General features: G+C 41.5%; 1 protein-coding gene across 2 annotated transcripts in view; it reads right to left on the bottom strand.

Moving 5' to 3' along the window:
• CHD2 (chromodomain helicase DNA binding protein 2) overlaps window positions 1-21,988 on the bottom strand; it is a 116,153-nt gene that overhangs the window by 20,207 nt on the left and 73,958 nt on the right. The window contains exons 25-34 of one of the 2 annotated variants that reach the window (XM_080809522.1): window positions 20,777-20,947; window positions 19,747-19,922; window positions 15,130-15,171; window positions 13,719-13,858; window positions 8,683-8,821; window positions 8,335-8,485; window positions 7,081-7,203; window positions 5,731-5,859; window positions 4,678-4,818; window positions 2,789-2,923 (exon numbers count right to left, since the gene is read on the bottom strand). In XM_080809522.1, coding sequence (XP_080665648.1) covers window positions 2,789-2,923; window positions 4,678-4,818; window positions 5,731-5,859; window positions 7,081-7,203; window positions 8,335-8,485; window positions 8,683-8,821; window positions 13,719-13,858; window positions 15,130-15,171; window positions 19,747-19,922; window positions 20,777-20,947 — 1,347 coding nt within the window. The remainder of the gene's footprint in view (window positions 1-2,788; window positions 2,924-4,677; window positions 4,819-5,730; window positions 5,860-7,080; window positions 7,204-8,334; window positions 8,486-8,682; window positions 8,822-13,718; window positions 13,859-15,129; window positions 15,172-19,746; window positions 19,923-20,776; window positions 20,948-21,988) is intronic. The other variant, XM_080809523.1, reaches the window with a different exon arrangement.

Genomic DNA, 21,988 nt, shown 5'->3' with positions numbered 1-21,988 from the left:
GGGAGCTGGAGGAGAGGAGTAGGGAGAGAAAGAACCTCAAGCAGACTCCCTGTTGCAGAGGGAGCCCAACTCGGGGCTCACACCCACAACCCTGAGATCATGACCTGAGCCAAAACCAGGAGTCGGACGCTTAACCGACTGAGTGAGCCACCAGGCGTCCCTAAATATTTTATCTTTAAGTAAACTCCACACCCACTCCCCTGTGGCTCAAACTCACAACCCCAACATCAAGAATCAGGCTCTACTAAGTAAGCCAGCCAGGTAACCCTCTTCATCTTATTTTTTAATAAGTAAAATGGAGAAAATTACCTATCCTATAGGATTGTTGTGGAGAAAAAAGACGTAAAAGCACAAACAGTGCCTGGCTGTTTGTGTGAGTCATTACTGTCTTTACAGACAAACAGAAATCATAAAATGCTAAAACCAAGGGGCGCCTGGGTGGCTCAGTGGGTTAAGTCCTCTGCCTTCGGCTCAGGTCATGATCTCAGGGTCCTGGGATCAAGCCCTGCATCAGGCTCTCTGCTCAGCAGGGAGCCTGCTTCCTTCTCTCTCTCTCTCTCTGCCTACTTGTGATCGCTCCCTGTCAAATAAATAAATAAAATCTTTAAAAAAAAAATGCTAAAACCAAGCACAAAAACAGTAACGAGATCTAAAACTACTCCCTTACTTTTGGGGAGGTAAAAAAGGACAAGTGTGGGTTTAGAGTGAGAAACACCAGGGGCTTCAGCTTAACTCTTGAGTCGTAAACTCACATTTCACAAGGCTTCATGGTACTTGTTATCAATGTCTACTGTATTTCTTGAATTTTTCTACATTTTTAAAAGATTTTAGAATATTAAAACATGACAAAAAGAGCCAATAAGTGAAAGCATTTTTAAAAAATAAATGGTTATTATTAGAAGCATTAGGTTAGGATTTTCTCTTATAAATACTGGACTAAGGGGTACCTGGGTGGCTCGGTTGTTAATCATCTGCCTTCGGCTCAGGTCATGATCCCAGGTCCTGGGATCGAGCCTCACATGGGACTCCTTGCTTGGCAGGAAGCCTGATTCTCCCTCTCCCACTCCCCCTGCTTGTGTTCCCCCCTGCTCTCTGTGTTTCAAATAAATAAATAAAATCTTTAAAATAAATACATACATACATACTGGACTAAGGAAAAAACAGGAAACAGATCAGATCAAAAGGCTGGTTGTTCAGTGAATTTATTCAGTCAGTTTATGCATTTACTGATTTTCCTTTAGAAATACTTCTAACACCCAAACATACTTGAACATAAGAATTGCTACTTGCCGTCAGACAGCAAAGGACAGAACAGTACAGAGAATTAAGAAAAATGAGTTAAGGACAAAGAAAAAATATATATGTGTGTACAGATTTTTGAGAACACAGAGAAAGGAGCAATGAAAGAGACGACTACCTTACAGGGTGAGGTCAATGTTCTATCCTTTGCTGCCACGCAGCAGGAGTATTCTGAGATTTAGAAGATGAGGTTCTCTTTGAGACTAAATTAACTGTTCAAGGGAGCTGTGATTTGTGGAAGGTTGGGCAGAGGCGGTGGGAGGAATCGTGGAGCACAGCACAGTGAAGACCATGCAGCTCCAGTGAGGGGCCAAGGTCCCTGAGGACACGCTGGCCTCTTTCTGTTCCTACTCGAGCCCTGGTCCATGCACTGCCCTCCCCATCACATTGCCTGTCCCATATGAGGAAAGAGACCGTGTCCTGGGTATGTCTTAGCCCCTTAGCATGGAGGACACACCACACTCAGGCTCACCACTGCTCTCACTCACCCAGCCAGAACCCTGACCTTGTCTCATGGGATGTCCCCTGGTTCTCACCACACTAGCCACAGTGGCCTTCTGTGACCTCACTGCACCACCGGTGGTCCTGCCACATGGCCTTTGCGCTTGCCGCTGTCTTGCCTTGACATGTTCTTCCTTCCCCTCACCTCTTACGACCTTTCCCTCTTCCTTCAGCACGCAGTTCAAGCATCGCCGCCTGAAGCATGCCTTCCCAACAGCCCCTGCCTGGGTCAATCCCCTTCTTACAGGATCTTTAGCGCCTCCTGCTAAAGAAACCCCCCAACCCATCACAGTAGCACGAGCACGACCCGTGTGGCTATCTGTCTCCCCTACTCAAATGCGAACTCAGCAGCAAGAGAAGGAATTCTCTTTGCAACATGGTAGAGAACTCCGGAGTTGGCACAAGAAAGTATTCAGTAAATATTAGCTCAGCGAACACCTCTGTTTCCCAAATGCCTCTAAGGGCCCCTGCAGCCTTTCTCTGTTTTTATGAAGACTTTATTTATTTATTTGCTTGTTTGTTTATTTGAGAGAGAGGGAGAGAGCGTATATACACATGGAGCGGAGTGGGGAGAGAAAGGAGAGAATCTCAGCAGGCTCAACCCTCAGTACAGAGCCCAACACGGGGCTTGATCCCACAACCCTGAGATCAGCACCTGAGCCAAAACCAAGAGTCTGATGCTTAACCAACTGAGCCACACCCACCCACCCCCTACCACAGCCTTTCTGACTGGGAGCACAAGACAGGAAATCGATTCCCCAAACTTAGTTCTCACCAAAGGGTGAGAACTGCCTATCTATGAGATATGCCTATCTATCTATGCCTGCCTATCCCAGAGCAAAAGGTCTTTAGATAGCAGAAGCCATGTGTTCCACAGTAACATACTACTGCTTGGCCAGCTGAGGCCATGTGGCTGGACCTGGGGAAGGCAGAACCACAGTAGGCGCTGTGGCCGCACACACCAGCACCCCTCAATTTCCAGACTTACTATGCTGAATGTCTCCTGGTCCAGATCATCATCCTCATCCTCTCCAATGGGGACAGGCTCACTTCCTGCTGTAATATGGACAGGACCCTGAGATCGCTTCGATTTACTTGAAGATTTGGCATCACCACCTTTAGGCTTTTAAAAAAGAGTTACAAGGAATCATTGTCACTGGCGCAATCCTGCCTTGCAGGCTGGACACCTTAGCTATGTCATACCACTCCAGAGGGTCCATGTGACAGCCTCACTTTACAAAAATGGTAAAATAAAGTCTTCTGAAACATCACGTAATCAAATCTACATGATTAATGAATGGCTTAATCATACATCATTTCCATTTCTGACTCCAAACACACCCAATTATAACTTCAGCCTGAAGACAATGCTATTTTGGCTTCTATTCCCTTACCCATAAAATGCACAAAAACATCATCAACAGGCAGAGATTATAAACTGGCAGAACTCTTGCACTCTATTATGTAGCTTCTTTTATTTATAGCCTATAATCATACACTTTGACCTAGAAATCTGTATTAACTACGATGCTGTAAATGATTGAAATGTACATGAATCTGGATACAGAAGGATGGAGATACATACATGTATGATGAACATTTAAAAAAATATGACTATGCTTTGTTTACAATTATGTGAAGTATAGTAAAAGTATAAAAACATGGATAGGAAGATTTCAAACCATGGGAGGAAAAAAGAGTTAGGCAGAGTAACGAAATCAGCAAAGAGGAATATGGGGGGGCAGGAGGGGGGTGCTTCAATACTATTGGTAAGATGTGCACAAAACACAAAATACACCAGCCCAATAAAATGCACCTAGAGTAAACGTGGAAGAAAGCTGGCCACAGTTCTATCTTGGGTGGTGGATAAGCAGATGCCTGTTAAATGGCTCCCTGTGCTTTTATTTTGGAAATATTTCACTTAAAAAAAGAGTATCTTAAAAAAAAAAAAAAGTATCTTTCTGTGGGAGCAGAAGTGCAAAGGCATCTGGCACAGCACATTTCCTAACTTAAGAAATTGGAAGTGATTTCAATATGGGAAGTCTACACTGCTTCCAAGGTATTATAATCAAATAGAATCTTCTTTATCTATGTGAAGTGATTTTAACATTTACTTATTCATTGGGAAAGTTGTTTCTGATGTACTGCTTGGGGGCGGGGGGCAGAAAGGGCTACCCAAAGTCTGATCTGATCTTCCTTTTATACTTGTACATACACATATAAGACAAAAATTCTGAAGATGAAGAAATCTATCAGAGATTATCAGTGAATGGCAGAATTATAGCTGTTACTTGTTTCTATGTTTTAATGACTAAGGGTTAACTGCAAAATAATTTCATCAGAAGCCAGCAAATATACATGCAACATTCTTCCAGAAATCTGTGGTTTGCAATTAACCTCACAGAAGTCCCTAAGTGAAGATTAAATAATAGCATCCATTTCTACTCCAAAAGCTTCTCTTGATATATTTGGGTTGATTCCTCTACTTCTCAAATATTCAAATTCATCCGTGGATTGTACTCTTCTACCATGTATATGAGAACATATTTGACATCATTATCTGTAAATGCAGCTTTCTCTCACCTGTCCTATCTCATCAAAACTTCCCCTCTGAAACATGTAATAAGAGATCAACTAAAGGCCATCTATAGTTTAAAAACAAAACAAAACAAAACAAAACAAAACAAAAAAAATACCCAACTCCCCAACTGCACATTCCCCTCTCTGTAAGAAGAGGTGCAGGCATCCCTCTGACAGCCCCGTCCTTCCTTCTTCGATGGACCCTTAAAGAGATGATTATTTCAGGGTGCTTAAGCCCCACTCTGTCTAAATTCTAGAAGACATTTCAGATACTATGGGTATCTCAGTAAGCAATACCTTCTCTTTCTTATCTTTTGACTTCTTCCTTTCCTTGTCCCCTTCTTTGTCTTTCCTAGAACTCATTTGTTTCTCCTTGTTCTCCTTGTTCTCTTTCTTCTTTTGTTTCTTTTTCATTGGACTTTTCTCTAAGCCATCATCCTAGAAAACAAACAGGGCTGTGAGCTTTTGCCACAAACTTTAGATCTGCTCATCTGCTTTCTGGAGAGAGGAGCACTGTCTGCAATGGTTCATCACTGCATCTACACTTGGAGCTTGTTTTCAAGCACACAGCCCTACAGCACTCACTCACACAAGGCTAAGCTCTCTGGTAATAACCAGGTAAGGCTGTAGCAACAGATGCTCTGCAACTCACATCCTCTCTTTAATTCTCACAGCAATCCTTCAACCATAAGCATTATCATTCCCGTTCCACAGGTGGAAAAAACTGAGGACCAGAGATATTACATACCCAACACCTAGTAACCGTCACGGTTGCTACTACTTTTTGAATTCATGTGTGCATGACAAATTCATGCCAGTTTCAGTCCCCACTGCTGATGCTCTTGGAGCTAATCTCAAAGTATCATCACACTTGAAGGGCAACAACATAAAATCCCATAAAGCTGTCACTCACTGAAACAACACACTGAATGCTACCGATTTTTCACTTTGCTCAAACCAGAGGTCACAAACTGGCAGGCCGTGGGCCAACCTGACCCATGGATGTGTTTTGCTGGCCCACAATGAACTGAACTGCAGAGGCGCGAGGCCCCCGGTAATCTGTAGTCCCCATCACCACTCCCTACCTTTTTCAACCACAGGGCTGGGTGTCACGGGCCATTTATCATTACACCTCGCACGGTTCCCTTCACTGACTTCCATTACCTATGGATCCGTGACGGCTGGCTTGAATGAACAAATCACTCTCTCACAGGGGAAGCAGAGACATACATATTCTATTTTCACTTTACTGACTGTGTGTGTAAACCAAACACATTCTGAATGGTTTTATACCAGCCGGCATAATACACGTAGCCTCAAAGAACCCTCAACTGGAATTTAGCCGCGTACCTTTACCTCTCCCTCTTCCGATGGATTGTCTGAATGTCTAGGAGATGAAAACTCAACCCCATGCTCATCTTTCAGCCTGGGCTCTTTGTTTTCCTTCTTTACTCGAGGCTTCCGCTTCTTTAATTTGGCCTGGAAAGGAGAAAAAACAGCGATAAAACCACAAACCTCAGGAAGCATGACCAAGTCACACTAGGACTCTGCAGAGCAGCAGCAGCCCGACTCTAACGAGAACGTTCAGAGGCAGTTCAAAGGAGCGTAACCAGTTCTACCTGGGGGAGCCTAAGGAAAACAGTAATGTACCATCTGTGTCCCTACACCACAGAAAAGCATGCATATCCTTGAATCTATTGACTCCAGTGTGCAGCATTCATGCCAAAGACAATTCAAAAGAAGGAAAAGCACACGGACGCACAAAGATACAAATAAATCTATGAGACATAAAAGTAACATTTAAAAATCTAGACTTACACTCTACCTAAAAATGAAGGCGAAGGATAAAACGCTCTCAATCCACTCAAATATGATACAGAGATCTAAAACAAATATAAACATGATCTAATCTGTCCCTCCAGTACCTAACGTATGATTCGTACTCAACGTGTTATCCGGAGAATGGCACTACTTATGACAAGGTATGGGATTAGGGTGGTTTTTTTCCCCCTAAAATTTGTTTTGTTTCTAATATAAGGAAATTTATGTAAACGGCAGAGTTCTAGGAGCACTAAGCACACACACCCCACCAAGACCGCGAGTGCCAGATGTAACATTTCACTGTGATTTTCTCATCTTTCTAGGCCTGATTTTGAAATGAAAAATTGGGAAAATAAACGGAGATAAGGTTCGGATGAGCTCATCAGCAACTTCGCTGGTATTCTGTACTCAGTAAACAAGGCAGTCACAACTGAAGGCCAGTTTCTGAAGGAACTCTAACTATCCAACATCACCTCTGGGATCCATCACTACAAGGAGCCCAGGGTCAGCTGTACCAGGTAATGCTGGTGGTAGCCATAGAGTAACCAGACCTATGTTCCAGAATTGAGGAAGCAGCATAAAGAAGCAGCAGTGAATGTCTGGACCAAAGGCACTGGCAGAGGCAAGGACTATTTTGAGGCAAAACTGGAGGAGAATGGCATGTAAGGAAGTTGCCAAGATGTCCAGGGCAATTATCGAATGAACATTTCTATTATCATCAACCAAACCATCATGACTGGAACCTCAAAAACAACACCTGACCGTGGAAGGTACCGTGCAGTGCAGCACCCGGAGAGCGCAATGTCCCTTCTCCTACCTAACTCTGCAGGGTCGGAGCCTCGGGCCTCTGCAGGATGCCCACCCGGCAGCCGCACTCACCTCTTCCCCGCTCGTCACGGCCCCCTTCTTCTCCAGACTCTTCCTGAGCAACTTCAGCAAGTAGTCCGCTCGGGTCTGCAGCTGCTTCCCCTGAGGCTTTTTATCTGTCTCCACGGGCAGAATCTTCAACAGGAAAGGAAGAGAAGCACCCGCCACCACCCATGTCCCGGTTAGTGGATCCGGATTCACAGAGACAATAAAGAACTGCGCAGTCCTTTCCCTCCCCAACCACCCAAAAGACAGATAAAGCCTCAGATCCTATCTCATGTCCATGGCTCCCAGTCACTGAAAATCCCTTATGAGCCGTTCTCATTTTACAAAATGGGATGGAGAAATCCAGCTCTCCCACTGGCTCCTACCTGTGCTGTTAACAGGGTAGAACAACTCAGGTAGGAGGGGCTTGTTGGCTTCATCTGCTAGAGCATCCCAGCCGTCGTGGATTTCCTCCTTCCAGGAGCAGGGAATCCCTGGAGCTAGGTTAAAGCTTCGTTTTAGATTGAAAATGCTTCTTAGAGCATTGCCGGAGAGCACTGAGCTATGCCAGGACATGATCCGTCCCTGCTGCCCCAGCTGGACCTCTCAGGCCAGACTGGATTTGGTCTCAGCGCTTATGGCGGGGTGCTGTCACCCTCTGAGAACATCACACATGGGATGAGCATTGTTTGACGTGCCAGGAAAAGCCCTGCCAGGAGCACAACATGGAGCGCATCCTACTAAAATTTGAGCCAGTCAGCTTTCCCTGCTTACAGCTCTGAGCACGGCCTTACTACCGGGTAGCCTGATTCACAACGGACAGGGTGGGAGGCTCAGTTTGTGGGAGAAGTACGGCCAATGTTTAATTCCACTACAAAAAATACCAAGGTGTGGCTCCTCCTCTGTGAGGAGAACTAGAACATGACGACTTCAAAAATGGTTTTAAACAAGAGGCCAACACTTAAGGCCAAGGACTCATATTTTTAATGATCTTACCCTGGTATTTGTTGTAATGAGATTGGACGTATAGAATTAAAATTTTAAGATTTCTCCTGTGATTTCCCCAAAATTTCACCTGGCTATTATCTTCGTCTAACAGTACCACAGTCCACTAAAGAAGGTAATATTCCCCAAAACAAAGAAATCCCAGGAATGTATTACTGTACTAATTTCCGATCTGATCCCCCAACCCCCAGAAAATAATAAAAAATAAGTTATCCATATAAAAATATTGTATATAACCAATCTTCTGGAAATCTCCAGCATCACAGATTTACTTACTTTGTCAGTTAACTTAAGCTCCGGGTCCGTCTTAATTAGCTCCCAGTTTCCATAGCCATGTTCATAAATTCCCAGGAGGAGTCGCGAATCATCCTCCACCCCCCACTCCACATCGAAATGTGCAGCTTTCACTCGACAGGTTAAGCAGTATCTAAAGGAATTTCAAAAACAGGAGGACATGAGAGGAGGGGCCTTTCGAACTTGGAAATGAACACAAATGAACATGGACAAACTATCCTAATGTGTTACACAAAAGACAATGAAAACACTACATAACAACACACAACTAGAACTTCAACTCTTTCTTAACAGCACAACCACTCACGCGTTTGCCCAGAATAGACTCACTTTTTTTTTTCTTCGGGGTCCACAGGGATCGATTTGTGCAGCATCTCAAACTCTTCCTCATGTTGTATAATGGATTTCACATTAACCTGGACCCCCGATATTTTGATTGTTGGGCCTCTCTTTTTTCCTGGTCCTTTCCCTAAAGGATACCAATTTCACATCCATTAAGTGAGAATGTGCTGAGTTCCATAGAAAACATTATCAGCAAACGCTGAATGCTTACTCACTCGATAGATACCTCTGACTTATTTTGTTAGTTCAAAGATGTAACCTAAAGTCAAAAAAGTTTCTCAATTAACTTTCATAAAATAATCTCTAAACAGGGGCGCCTGGGTGGCTCAGATGATTAAGTCTCTGCCTTCGTCTCAGATCATGATCCTGGGGTCCTGGGATCAAGTCCCGCATCGGGCTCCCTGCTCAGCCTGCTTCTCCCTCTCCCTCTGCTGCTCCCCCTGCTTGTGCTCTCTCTGTCAAATAAATAAATAAAATCTTTAAAAATAATAGTAATAATAATCTCTAAACAATTCAGCTTTTGAAGATTCAGGATTTTTTTTAATCCACTGGTATTTATAATTCTATTTTAATCTTCCTATTTTATACTTTGGTTCCAAAATTGAAAGTAAAGGAGATTCTGAAGGATTAGTAGTAATACTGAAGTTTTTTCTTTTGTCTTCTAACTATCCTATTAGCAGAGTTCAAGAAACTCAAGTGTTTTCAAGATGGTTTTCTCTATTAAAAAATAGGAGATAAAGTTAATACCATTTGAAATGATGAAAAGGTGTCATGAAAATATTTCCTTAGCCCTAGTACCAAATTAAAATAATCCTAGAATTAAAAATGAAACCGAGTCGGGACGCCTGGGTGGCTCAGTGGGTTAAGCCGCTGCCTTCGGCTCAGGTCATGATCCCAGGGTCCTGGGATCGAGTCCCGCGTCGGGCTCTCTGCTCAGCAGGGAGCCTGCTTCCCTCTCTCTCTGCCTGCCTCTCTGCCTATTTGTGCTCTCTCTCTGTCAAATAAATAAAAAAAAAAAAAAAAAAAAAAGAAACCGAGTCAACTCTAGCCAGATGTTGGCAAGATAATGGCACAAGATAATGACACTTGTCTGTGAGAGGAAAGATGGCTCGAAGCCTGAGAAAATATTTTTTTAAACATTCAAGTTGATGAAACGGTGCTAAAATTATAAATATTTAGATATTCTTCTGTACTCCTCTAGAATTCACTTGCAAATGCTATTCCCAATAATTCTGAAGACAGTTGGAACAGAATGTGTGAAAATGGGAAAGGCACTTCTCTAAAAATCAAAAATCTGAGATTTATTCCCAAATCTACACAAAGTATCCCTTGCTCCCTTCTCTCCTCCCCTCTAACTCCTAGTTATTGACCTCTCTGTGTCTCAGTTTCCTCATCTGTAAAATAAAAGGACTGCAACAGAAATATAGGCAAAGGTAAAGAGATAATTCAGAGAAGGAAAAATAAATGATTCCTAAACATCTGAAAAATACTTGACCTCACTCATGATCAGAGAAATGCAAACTAAGTATATACACATACCATTTCTAACCTATGATGTCGAAAAACTCAAAAATTTCAAAACATTACACTGATGAGACCAAAAGGAAACAGACACCCTCATGCAATGCCTGGTGGGAGAGCACAGTGCAAAATGGCATGCATACAAAATTATTTACCACAACACTAAAGCAAAAGGTTATATAACTGAATGTCCCTTAACATGTAGTATATCCATAATGGATTATGCATGTCTTAAAAAAAAAAATCAGGCAGTGGGGAAAAGACTAATCTTTTTTTTTTTTTAAGATTTTTATTTATTTGACAGAGAAAGATCACAAGTAGGCAGAGAGGCAGGCAGAGAGAGGGGAGGAAACAGGCTCCCTGCGGAACAGAGAGCCTGATGAGGGCTTGATCCCAGGACCCTGAGACCATGACCTGCGCTAAAGGCAGAGGCTTTAAACCACTGAGCCACCCAGGCATCCCAAGACTAACCATTTTTAATGGCACTGAAACATATAGTAACCATAAAGAAAAATAAGTAAAACTCGATACACCAGGAAAAACTCCAAGTGGATCAGAGATATATAGAAGTAAATGAAATCACACAAGAACAAGAGGAGAAAAAGTAACAGTGAATTCCTGTTTATACTGGTAGTAGAGGCAATGTTTTTAATAGACTCAAAATCTAAACACAATAAGGGAAAAGACTGATACATTAAATTGTATAAAAAATTTGTTTTTCTTAAAATGCCCTAAGCCAAGTAGAAAGACAAATCACAAATTATAGGAGAAAACCAGCAACTTTAATTAGAAAAAGAAATCCTAAAAATTAAGAAAATGGACAGAAGAGAAAATGGATGGTTCACAAATGGCTCTTAGAAAACACTTAACAACCTAACTCATTAAAAGAAAAACAAGACACCATTTCTCACCAATCAGTTTGGCAAAACCCAACCATTTGACAATATCCTCTGTTTGTGAGGCTTATAAACAAGTACCAGTATCCACTGCTAGTGGCAATATAAATTATGGTATCAGACTGCTGGAAAATTGGGTAAAATCCAACCAAGTCATGCTTCCCCAGGACCCAGCAGTCCCACTTCCAGAAACCTATCCAGAAGACATGCTCGTAGAGACACAGAACAGCATATCCATCAGACTCCGAGTTTACTACAGCTGTCTTTATAATAGCCAAAGACTAAAACAACCCAAATATTCATTACTCAGGAACAAAAAAGTCTGAATTAACGTCTACCCAAGTGGTGGAACCCTGAAATTACACAAGGAAAGAAAGAGGATGTCTAAAAGACAGGCAGTCCTCTCCACACATGAAGTATGCAGGTGAAGAACACAATACGCGGTATGCTATCTTCTGTAGAAGAGGGACACACACACACCGAAATTCTCACAAAGAAACAGTGGAAAGATAAACCCAAAATTAATAAAAATGGTGAAAGCAGGACTGGGGCCAGGGAGGGGCAGGAGGCCACGCTAGCACAGAAGTTTCTTCAAATGTTTCAGAGTTAAGTCAAAATGAGAAAAGCAATCCCTGAAAACTTAAAAATAAGTGAAAATGAAAGAGGATGCATTATCTATTAAGTTAGTGGCCTAACTACACGAGAAAAGTCTTTTAATAACATTAAAACATGGTATTTTAACTGCATAGAGCTAGTAGGATGTATTCCTAAAGACAAAAAAAAAAGGCAAAAAAAAAAATTCAAACCTAATGTAGGATAGGACAAATACATAATTATGTTAGCATTTTTAGGAACAAAAATTTTCCACTTAAGAAAAGACTTATCGATAATCTTCCATCTGAAGGGGGGCCTGGGTGGCTCAACAGTTTCAACAGTTAAGAATCTTCCTTCATCTCAGACAATGATCCCAGGTTCCTGGGATCAAGTCCCACATCAGGCTCCCTGCTCAGCGGAGAGTCTGCTTCTCCCTCTCCCACTTCCCCAGCTCATGCATTCACTTTCTCTCCTTCTCTCTCACTCTCTCAAATAAATAAAAAATCTTAAAAAAAAAAAAAAAATCTTCCATCTGAATTAGAAATGCCATCCTAGATCCAGAGTACACTAAACACCAGCTCACGGCAAGTAACAGGTAGGGGCAACAAGTTATGCAATGGCAGGAGGAAGCAATCAGCCAGATCCAGAAAAAGAAAGTGCATCAAGAAAGAGGGATGTGGGAGGCAGAAGACTGTTAGAAGGAACTATCTCCAAAATATACCATGAGATGGAAAAAGCAAGGTGCAGAAGAGTGTGCTTGCTGCATTTGTGTTATAAGGGGACAAAACATGATCTATTCATTTTTTGTAATATGAATTTTCTCATTTCTAGAAAGATATAAGAAATAGGGTTACCAGTTTTCAATTTGGAACCTTGTGCGTGTAAAATTTATTCACAACAATTACAATGAAAAATGAAAACATGGTAATCTTAAAGTTGACTCTTGGGTGTATTCTGAGTAGTATATAAAAGCATGTATTCTCAGGGCACCTGGATGGCTCAGTGGGTTAAGCCTCTGCCTTTGGCTTGGGTCCTGATCTCAGGGTCCTGGGATCGAGCCCCACATCGGGCTCTCTGCTCAGCAGGGAGCCTGCTTTCCCCCCTCTCTCTCTGCCTGCCTCCCTGCCTACTTGTGATCTCTCTCTCTCTCTCTCTCTCTCTGTCAAATAAATAAATAAATAAAATCTTTAAAAAAAATAAAATAAATAAAAGCATGTACATGGAGCACTGTCCAAACCATGCCAATTTCTTTAAAAAAAGAGGAAAATAAATCTAAAGAAAATTTTGACTATACTTAGGACACTTTGAAATTCTACTTCCTTCAATAGTATCTTTTAAAAGAAAATCTAAAGCACAAATAATTCTTTCCTGGTGTCAGTGAACACTGCAAGCCAGACACCATGCTAAGCGCTTCATGTGAATGGAATCAGCCAGGAACCACTCAAACCCTCAGAGGCAGGCACTGCTATTCCCCTCTGCAAACGAGACAGCTATGAGGGTATAACTCATCCAGTCCAATTATAACAAATTCTAGTACCATGAAAATCTCACTGTAACAAAAATGTTTATAGTATTCACCTATTCACCCCATATTTTATTATTAATTCTCTAAATCCTTTAAGTCTGCCATAACACAATCCATATTTGTATATCCAAGATGACTCGTGATGGCTTGTGATCTATAATGTCCTCATCTGCAGCCAAAATACAGCTGTATCCACTCAGCTCTGCCCACTCAAGTCTTTACATCATTCAAACCAATCTAAGGTGTCTGTAGCAACATCAGAAGAAACCACTCACATTGCTCATTACTCTCCATTCCCCACCTTCTGCAAATCGACTTCATTTGTGAGCAGATCTCTGGGCTCTTACAACACTGAGCTCACGTAAGGGCAGGTCAGAACACACACCTCAAAGGATTAGGGACGCATGGGATAGAAGTCTGTTCTTCAAAAACAAAGCCCATCAGAAGCGCAATCCCCAGTCCGCAAGTGCCGGTCTGGGAGAACTTACCCTCGCTGGCATTCTCCTTCAGCTGTTCTTCATACTCCTGCATCGCTGACACACAGCTGTTGTGAATCAGTTCCCCCAGGCGTTTCAGATCTGCTACAGACTTATCCACCAGCTCGGCATCCCGTGCTATGCACTCCAGCCTGAGGAAGGACAAATACAGGGATAGATCAAGGCCCTGTGCCCACTTCTCTAATGCCCCATGAGATACCCCCTGGGCTCATATAATCCTGCTCCTGCAAAAAAAAAAAAAAATTACATTCTTCTCAACTTTATTGATCATTCCAAGGCTCCAGCAAGAAAGCCTCCAACAGTGACTGAGGGCTAACCCACTCATTTTCCATCATCAGGAACTGTGATTTCGAATAGTCCATAAAGTAATTTCAAAGAACACAGGGGAAGCAGTCGGCTTCCTCTACTAACTAGATGGGCTGCCCGCCAGTGGCAGTGGAAGTGCAAGGCTGTCTGCAGTCATCTGCTGCCTTGTGCTCACTTTCCTCCCTCCAGCCTACTTTCATTCTTCACAATATTCCTAGAAGCAAAGTACAGTATGTTTCAGTGATCTTATATGGAGCATGAGAACATACCAATGTCCAAAAATCAGTCTGCCAGAAAGGGCCAGATGCACTTTTCCACACCCTGGTGGTTTTTAGGGTCCCTGCCTCAGACAAGCATTCTATCCTGGGTGGCCAGCAACAACTCTGGAGAGGTGCACCTGACCTTCTTGGTTCCACTGCTACTACTGCTACACATCACTGCTTCCTCTCCAAATGGAGAGGACAAACACAAAACACATAGGCTGTAATTTCCTTCCCCTCCATGAGTTTATCAGGAAGAAGAGAAAGGCATCTGCTATTTCCTTCAAGTCAATACTATTATTTATGGGCTATATTGCTGATTCTGGACAAAGCAAAATAATGAACTAGCTGAGGTGGTCTTTTGTTAAAATCCAACTTCTGAGTTCATTTCCTGAATGCTTGTAAAATAGTAATGACAGCCAACCCTCTAGTAAGTTCCTGCTGGCAAGATATTATTTACACTTAATCCCCATGACACCCTACTAAGAAGCAGAAGGCTACAAAATCACGAATTTACATTACTAAATAAGGACTAAATACATGCATTCTTCCAAATGGAATTATCTGAACATCTCTTCTGGAAATCATCTCCCTGTATTCTGCATGTACTTGCTTCATGTTCCACTTAAGCAAAATCTCTGTACAGATGGTGATTTCTGGCATCCCTCCCCAAAAGGACGTGTACAATCACATACGATATAAATATTTGTTAAAGGAATGTTTCCAGGATGAAAAAAAAAACGTTCCCAGCATTAGTATTAAGTGGGAAACAGTACCCCCCCCCCCAAAAAAAGCCTACATAATAAAAATGAGAAACAGGTGAATAAGGAGCTTACCGTTCAAGAGGGAGACCAAACTTCTTATATGCCTTGATGAACCTGAGAACACAATCAATAAAACACATTAAAAAACAGAGGCTTTGGCTCTGGTACTTCAACATATCCTGTGGTGAATGGACGATGCCGCACACACTGTGTGAAAACAGACTGAGCCCAAATGATGTAACTGCCACTCAACAAAAGAATGCTGAATGTCTTTGAAACTGGTCCACTTAAAATAATGAGTGCTAAAGATGCAGTAAAATTAAAGATCAACGTTATTCTCAGTGACTGATCAAGAAACCATTAAGGGATGTAAAAGATAACGGTGATCTAACTCTAATAGTACCCTTTTTAGAAGGTACAAGTTTATGGAGTTCAACACATAATTAATGATTCAACCACAACTCCTTTGATAAGACCCCAATATGGTTAACAGCTCTATCCTGTAAGATTTTTAAGACTGCCTCAAATACTTCTGGGAATAAGGCAAAATAAAATAAACATGTGATTTAAAACTTCTTAGACAAAACTACTTTGGAAACTCTGCTGACTTCTTCTGCCCGACCTTGTCTCCAAACAAAAATCCAAACAATCCTTCCACAGATCTCTACCCAAAACTATACTGTACATCAACCGTGTCATCTGTTTCCCTCCTTAGAACCAACCACTAACACTTTCACTGAAAAGCGAGAATCACTGTACTTGTCCACATCACTAAAATCATCTGGTTAGGCAACAATTTAAGGCGAGATACTTTGGGGGGATAAATGGAAACAGAGAACACAGCAATTAAAGAACAAGGGGACGGGAATGAGCAGGCCCACAGCCAGGAATCAATACTAAGGAAGAGCACGGACAGAAGGACTAGGAAAGTGTTACATGGGAAAGTGAATGTGAAGCTTATTCCTCAACTCTACCTTTCTCCTTCTTAATATACACTGAAATATTTCATGTATAAAATAACATGATGTTTGGGGATTACTTCGAAGTAATCCTAGGAAGGAGAAGCATTTCTGGAGTAATGGAGTAAGAACTTCTGAAAATCTGCTCCTCCACGAAAGCAGTAAAAACACTGGCAAAACACTGTCATGATGGACTTTGTTAGAACTCTGGCGTTTACTCAAGCAAACGGCTGGAACTCAGTTAAGTAAGAACTGAAAGCTCTCTGCCATTTTGCCTTTGCTCTATTCCCATGCTCCTCTCTCCACGCTCCATGACAGCCTGGAAAACCAACACCTCTGCAACTACAGTAGTTGTCCAAAGCAGCAGCCTATCAGCCACTGGAGGAGGGAGAACAGGTCTGGAGCGACCCCAAAGCTCTTTTCCATGAGAACATGCTATCTGACCTGGCAACGCCCTGAGAAGCTCCATTCTCAGGCCTGCATTCCTTGACCTCTCTGAAAATTTCGGTCCATGGTTCATTGGTGAAAACAATTAGAAGCAAAGTTTTAAGACCACAGCTACTTCAGGCAACATAACCAATTTGGGGTAAGAACAGGATGACCAAAAACTGAAAAGGAAAAACTGATGGGAATGTCCACAAGGAGCTTTGGAAAGCTGACGTGTTCCTGAAAACCTATAAAACCACGCATGAGAGCAAGGGCGTGTGCGCGTACAGGAAAGACCTGAGGTGGTTCACCTGTCACCTCCAACCAGTCCCAGGCGCTGTGCAAGCAAGAACTGATGACAAGGCAGAGCCGTACCATGCCTGCCAGACCACTGAAAACATGCCCCCGATAAACACACGGAGCCCTTCAGCAAAAGCCAGTAGACTTACTGACTCGAGGCATTTAAGCAAATCTCTGTCCAACCATTAGCTAATGGCTAAGCTAGATGAGCAGAGACTTGAAACCACATGACAAGGAACAGAGACTTCACAGAACTAGTCCGGGAAAGTGACTAAACGAACAAAAAGCAAACAGCAAACACAACAAACTGGCTGTCAGGGGAAATCTGATTTCAACACCTGCCACACTGTATTACTTACAATGTCCAGTTTTCATCAAAAATTATAGAAAACAAAAAAACAAAAAAGCAGGACCCATACAGAGGGGAAAAAAAAAAGCAATCAATGAAAATAGTCCCTGAGAAAGTCCAAAAGTTGAACTTAAAAAAACTGGTCTTCTAAAACACAGAAAAAATTAAGACATTCACAAATAAACAAAGATAAAGAATTTGCTGCTACCAGACTTGCCCTAAAAGAAATACTAAAGAATCCTTCGGGCAGAAATCAAAGGACACCAAACACTAACTAAAATCCACACAAAGAAGTAAGAAGAGTAACTGAGTAAGTACAGAGATAGCATAAAAGTACTTTTGTTTGTTAACTCTTTTCTCCTTATTTTTAAAAAACTGCATAAAGCAGTTATTATAAAACTGTGTTGATGGGCGCCTGGGTGGCTCAATGGGTTAAAGCCTCTGCCTTCGGCTCAGGTCATGATCCCAGCGTCCTGGGATTGAGCCCTGCATCGGGCTCTCTGCTCAGCGGGGAGCCTGCTTCCTCCTCTCTCTGCCTGCCTCTCTGCCTGCTTGTGATCTCTCTCTCTGTCAAATAAATAAATAAGATCTTTAAAAAAAAAAAAAAAAAAAACTGTGTTGACAGGTTTATAAAGGGTAAAGATATAACTCCTGTGACAATAACACAGGAGAGGGGAGAGGAATGAAGTTATATTGGAGTAAAATTTTAATATACCATTAGAATTAAGGTGATGATAATCCAAACTACACAATTCCAAGTTAAGGTACTGATTGTCATCTCGAAGACAACCACTAGGAAAATAACTTTGAAACTAGAGTAAAAGAAACTGTACAGGAGAATGAGAAACACAAAGAAAAATAAGGAATTTAAAATGGTATATTAAAAACTAACCTACATAATACAAAAGATGGTAGTAATGGGGCAATAAAGGAAAAAGACAAAAGACATAAATAGCCAAATGCAGATATAAATTCTATTTTGTCAGTAAATACATGAAATGTAAATGTGATTAAAGACTCTGATCAAAAGGAAGAGACTGAGGGAAGCCTGGGTGGCTCAGTGGGTTAAGTGTCTGACTTCGGCTCGGGTCATGATCTCAGGGTCCTGGGATCGAGCCCTGCATCGGGCTCTCTGCTCAGCAGGGAGCCTGCCTGTCTGCGTACTTGTGATCTCTGTCAAATAAATAAATAAAGTCTTCAAAAGGAAGAGACTGAAAGAATAGATTTTTTAAAAATGACAGAACTACATACTGTCTGCAGACTCAAAGACAGGCATACCGAAATGAAAAAGACAATGTGCATACAATATCCAAAAGAGACCTGAAGTGGCTATACTAATATCAGATTTTTAAAATGAACTTTAGGACAAAAATTATTACTGGAGACAAAAGGACATTTTATGAGAATAAAAGGGCCAATCCACCAGACAGAAGACATATCAAGCTATAAAATGCATGCACCTAATGAGAGCCCCAGAATACATGAGGCAAAAACTGACCAAAGCAGAGGGAGAAACAGACAACACAACAGTAACAGGTAGAGACTTCAACACCCCGTTTTCAATAACGGCTAGAACCACCAGGGAGACGATGAGTAAGGAAATGAAGACTGAACCCAGAATCAAACATCTGTAGGACACTGTGTCCACCTACAGCAGAATACATATTCTTTTGAAAATAATACTGAGGGTAAGAGGAGAAAGGATGTTATATAGAAGACTGCCTACAAATTCAGAATGGTTAAGATGATAACATGGTTAAGTATGGGAGTAAATACCCTTATCTGTCAATGTTTGTATATATTTACTTTTCCCTAATAAATTAATAAACAAAGCAAGAAGAAAAGAACAATGGTAACATTTAGGGGAAAATAAAGACTCCATAGTTTAAAACCCATTGACCTACAAGGCTATCTCATATAATTATAATATGGATTGGCTCAGAAAGCTGCCTTCATACTGTTTTCTTAGCCTAAAATAAAAAATATCATGCAAAGTGGTTGGAAAAATTATTTACGCAACAATTTTAGATCTTTTTGGAGGGTGATGTATGTGAATTAAATACCAACAATGTGCAGTACATACGGACACAGAAAGATACTAAATCAATCAGATACTAAAATCAATCAGAGGTGGGAAAAAGGCTGCAGAACAGTATGCTGGGTGCTCATAAACCAAACCACCACCAAACTGGTATCAGTACTAACACCGACAGGAAGTAAACTGCGGAGACGAGGGGTATAGAGTAGCATTACCCATACCATTTTAATTTTTTATATTCATACTCTTTCTTTAATACACACAGACAGGTATGCGTCTCTATGTATGTTTGCATGTATGTATTCCTATTCTTAAAAGGCTCAATCCAAGTTTGCCTCGAACTGTCTCTTTGTCTTGGCTGGACTTTGGTGAAATCACTCAGAGTAACCAGAGAACAGGAAAAACACAAGAGCGGGGCAATGACGAGAGCAAGCTCAAGTGAGGAAAACCCTGCAGGGCTGAATCTTCTGAAGACTTGGGGCATGACTCCACCTCCTGCCTTCCTTGCAGGTACCAGCCTCTGCCCGCCCTGCTTCAATGTCAGGAATGCCATCAGCCCACCGCTCGCAGCATGCCTTCCACGCACGCTCCAGAGAGAGAGCAGACCCTCCACCAACCTTCGGATCTCAGCATCAGTAAATCCCTCGACAAGGTCCTTCCGCACGCTTCGGGGGCGCCCTCTGCGCTTCGGCTTCTTGTCATCATCAGAGTCATCCGTCTCGCTCTCAGAGGCAGAGGATCTCTGCGCCTGCCTCTTAGACTCAGTGTCAGAGTCACTGTCATTTGTCTGAGCCTGAAAAGGCAAAGTCACATTGTAGCAAGGGCCAGCTGCAGGAGTTCAAGGGACTAAAACCAGCCCATCTTAATTCGCTAGAACTCAGAACTTTTCATCATACTGGATAAGTCCAATATGGAGGCAGGTGTCATGTAAAGAAGGAAGATCTGCTTGGGACAGTTACCTTCCACAGGTGTAGTGCAACGTAATGACAAGTGAAATGGAATAAAAATATTTGAATTGTAGGTTTGTGTATACTTCCTTACGTAAGTTACCCCTTTGTGCCTTGGTTTTTCATTTGTAAAATGGGGTTAACTACCTATTACTTGGGTTTTCATGAAGATTAAATGAGTCAACAGGTGTAACAGCACAACTACACCTGGCACACAATTACTACTACTTCAATATTGTTGCAAAAATCAAATGAGATCATGCTTGTAACAGTGCTTTGTAAGCTGTGAAGTATATGTATGTTTTTGTCTATGGTTATACAATTTCTTAGTAAGTATTTATAACAAGTGCCACAAATACTTATAGGCAAGAAGAGGCTGGCTCTGAAAGTCAAAGGCACTGTCGATTGGAACCAAACCACTAGGATTACAGGTTCTGATCTCCACAGCAAAATGCAAATGTCTGCCAAATTCAGATCCCTTCCATCTGTCTCACCAAGAGCCAATTTACAAAGTTCAAAGGTCTCACGGGTGTACTCAGGGGCACTCCACATTTTTCTATCTTCCTCTGCTAGGTTTGCTATAAAATACCTGCGTCCCATCACCAGGCAACAGTGCAAAGCCTCTTCCTTGAGTAATCAGCGCTACTGTACCCTTTACAACCTAAGAGGCCCTTTCTTATCTTCCAACTCCCTCACTTACCTTTTTAGTGGAACTCCGAATTCGAGGAAGCATGTAAATTTCTTCCAGCTCCTTCTGACGCTCTTCCTCCTCTACTTTTTTCCTCTGCTCCTCCGGAATGATCTCATCCCAGTCCTTGTGAGGACGCTCTTCCAGCTCTTCTTCGTCTTCCATTGTTGCAAAGTTGGCAACCTTAAAACAAATGGACAACTCACTGTCTGACATTTCCCTGTTTCCCAAACACCATCTGCTAAAACACCAACTCACCCAGCATTTTTAATCTAAGTAAGACGCTGTATGTAATATCAGAATTCCTGTGATGTTATATAATCAGATAATCAATTTTTTGCTAATCTCTCCCTTATCCTCCCCCCAAATATCTTGCCAAATCCCCAAGTTTATCATAAATTACTAAAAGTTAGAGAAACAGATATAAGGATAAAATGGTCTCATAAGTTAAATCGTACATATTTTCTAGTAAATATGATACTAACTGGAAAATTTAGATTTACTTATTAGATTATCAAATGCTGAATACTTAATACCAATCCATCATGAAGTTACAGTTCTAAATTATAAATTGCTATTAAATAGCACTCATTTGGAATAATGCATAACTAAAAGCCCTAGCAATCAGTAGCCAACTACATATCTTACTCATTTTTATCAAAGTAGAAACTTAAACAAAAAAAAAAAGTACAGAAACTAAAAGTATGTAATGATTTCATACACTCAAAAGTGCACTCTACTATTAGAAATGAAAATGAGAATTTAAGATGCAAAAAATTCAAACCTAGAATAATACTCCATTTACAACATACCAAATACCTAATATCTGGCATCAATCTGAACTGAAAAGATATGTACATCCCAGAAAGAAAACCACCTAAGTGTATATATTTCAAAGACTCAGCCTGCAGCTACACACAGATACATCTACCAGCTCCGCCGGCTTATGAGCAGTGGTGGGCAGGCCCCAGGCATGGGCTCCACATCTTTTTTATTCCTTCCCACACAGTCTTCAAGGGTACAATCAAGTACAAAGAGCTTTTGGATTTTCTATTCCTCAAAGTCATTTGGAACTGACAGTGAAGTCGTAAGTTTATGACTTTGGGCCACAATTAACTCTAATTTCCATCATAGATACTATGATCTTCAAGATCAGATTTTTTAAAGTTCCAAGACAAAGACAACAGGTGTAATTTCTTAGATTGAAAACATTTTTTGTTTTAT

This window comes from Martes martes (genome assembly GCF_963455335.1).
Source record: "Martes martes genome assembly, chromosome: 7".
NCBI lineage: Eukaryota > Metazoa > Chordata > Mammalia > Carnivora > Mustelidae > Martes > Martes martes.
The sequence above is the reverse complement of the archived record's forward strand: the minus strand, read 5'-3'. Positions and strand labels throughout refer to the sequence as shown.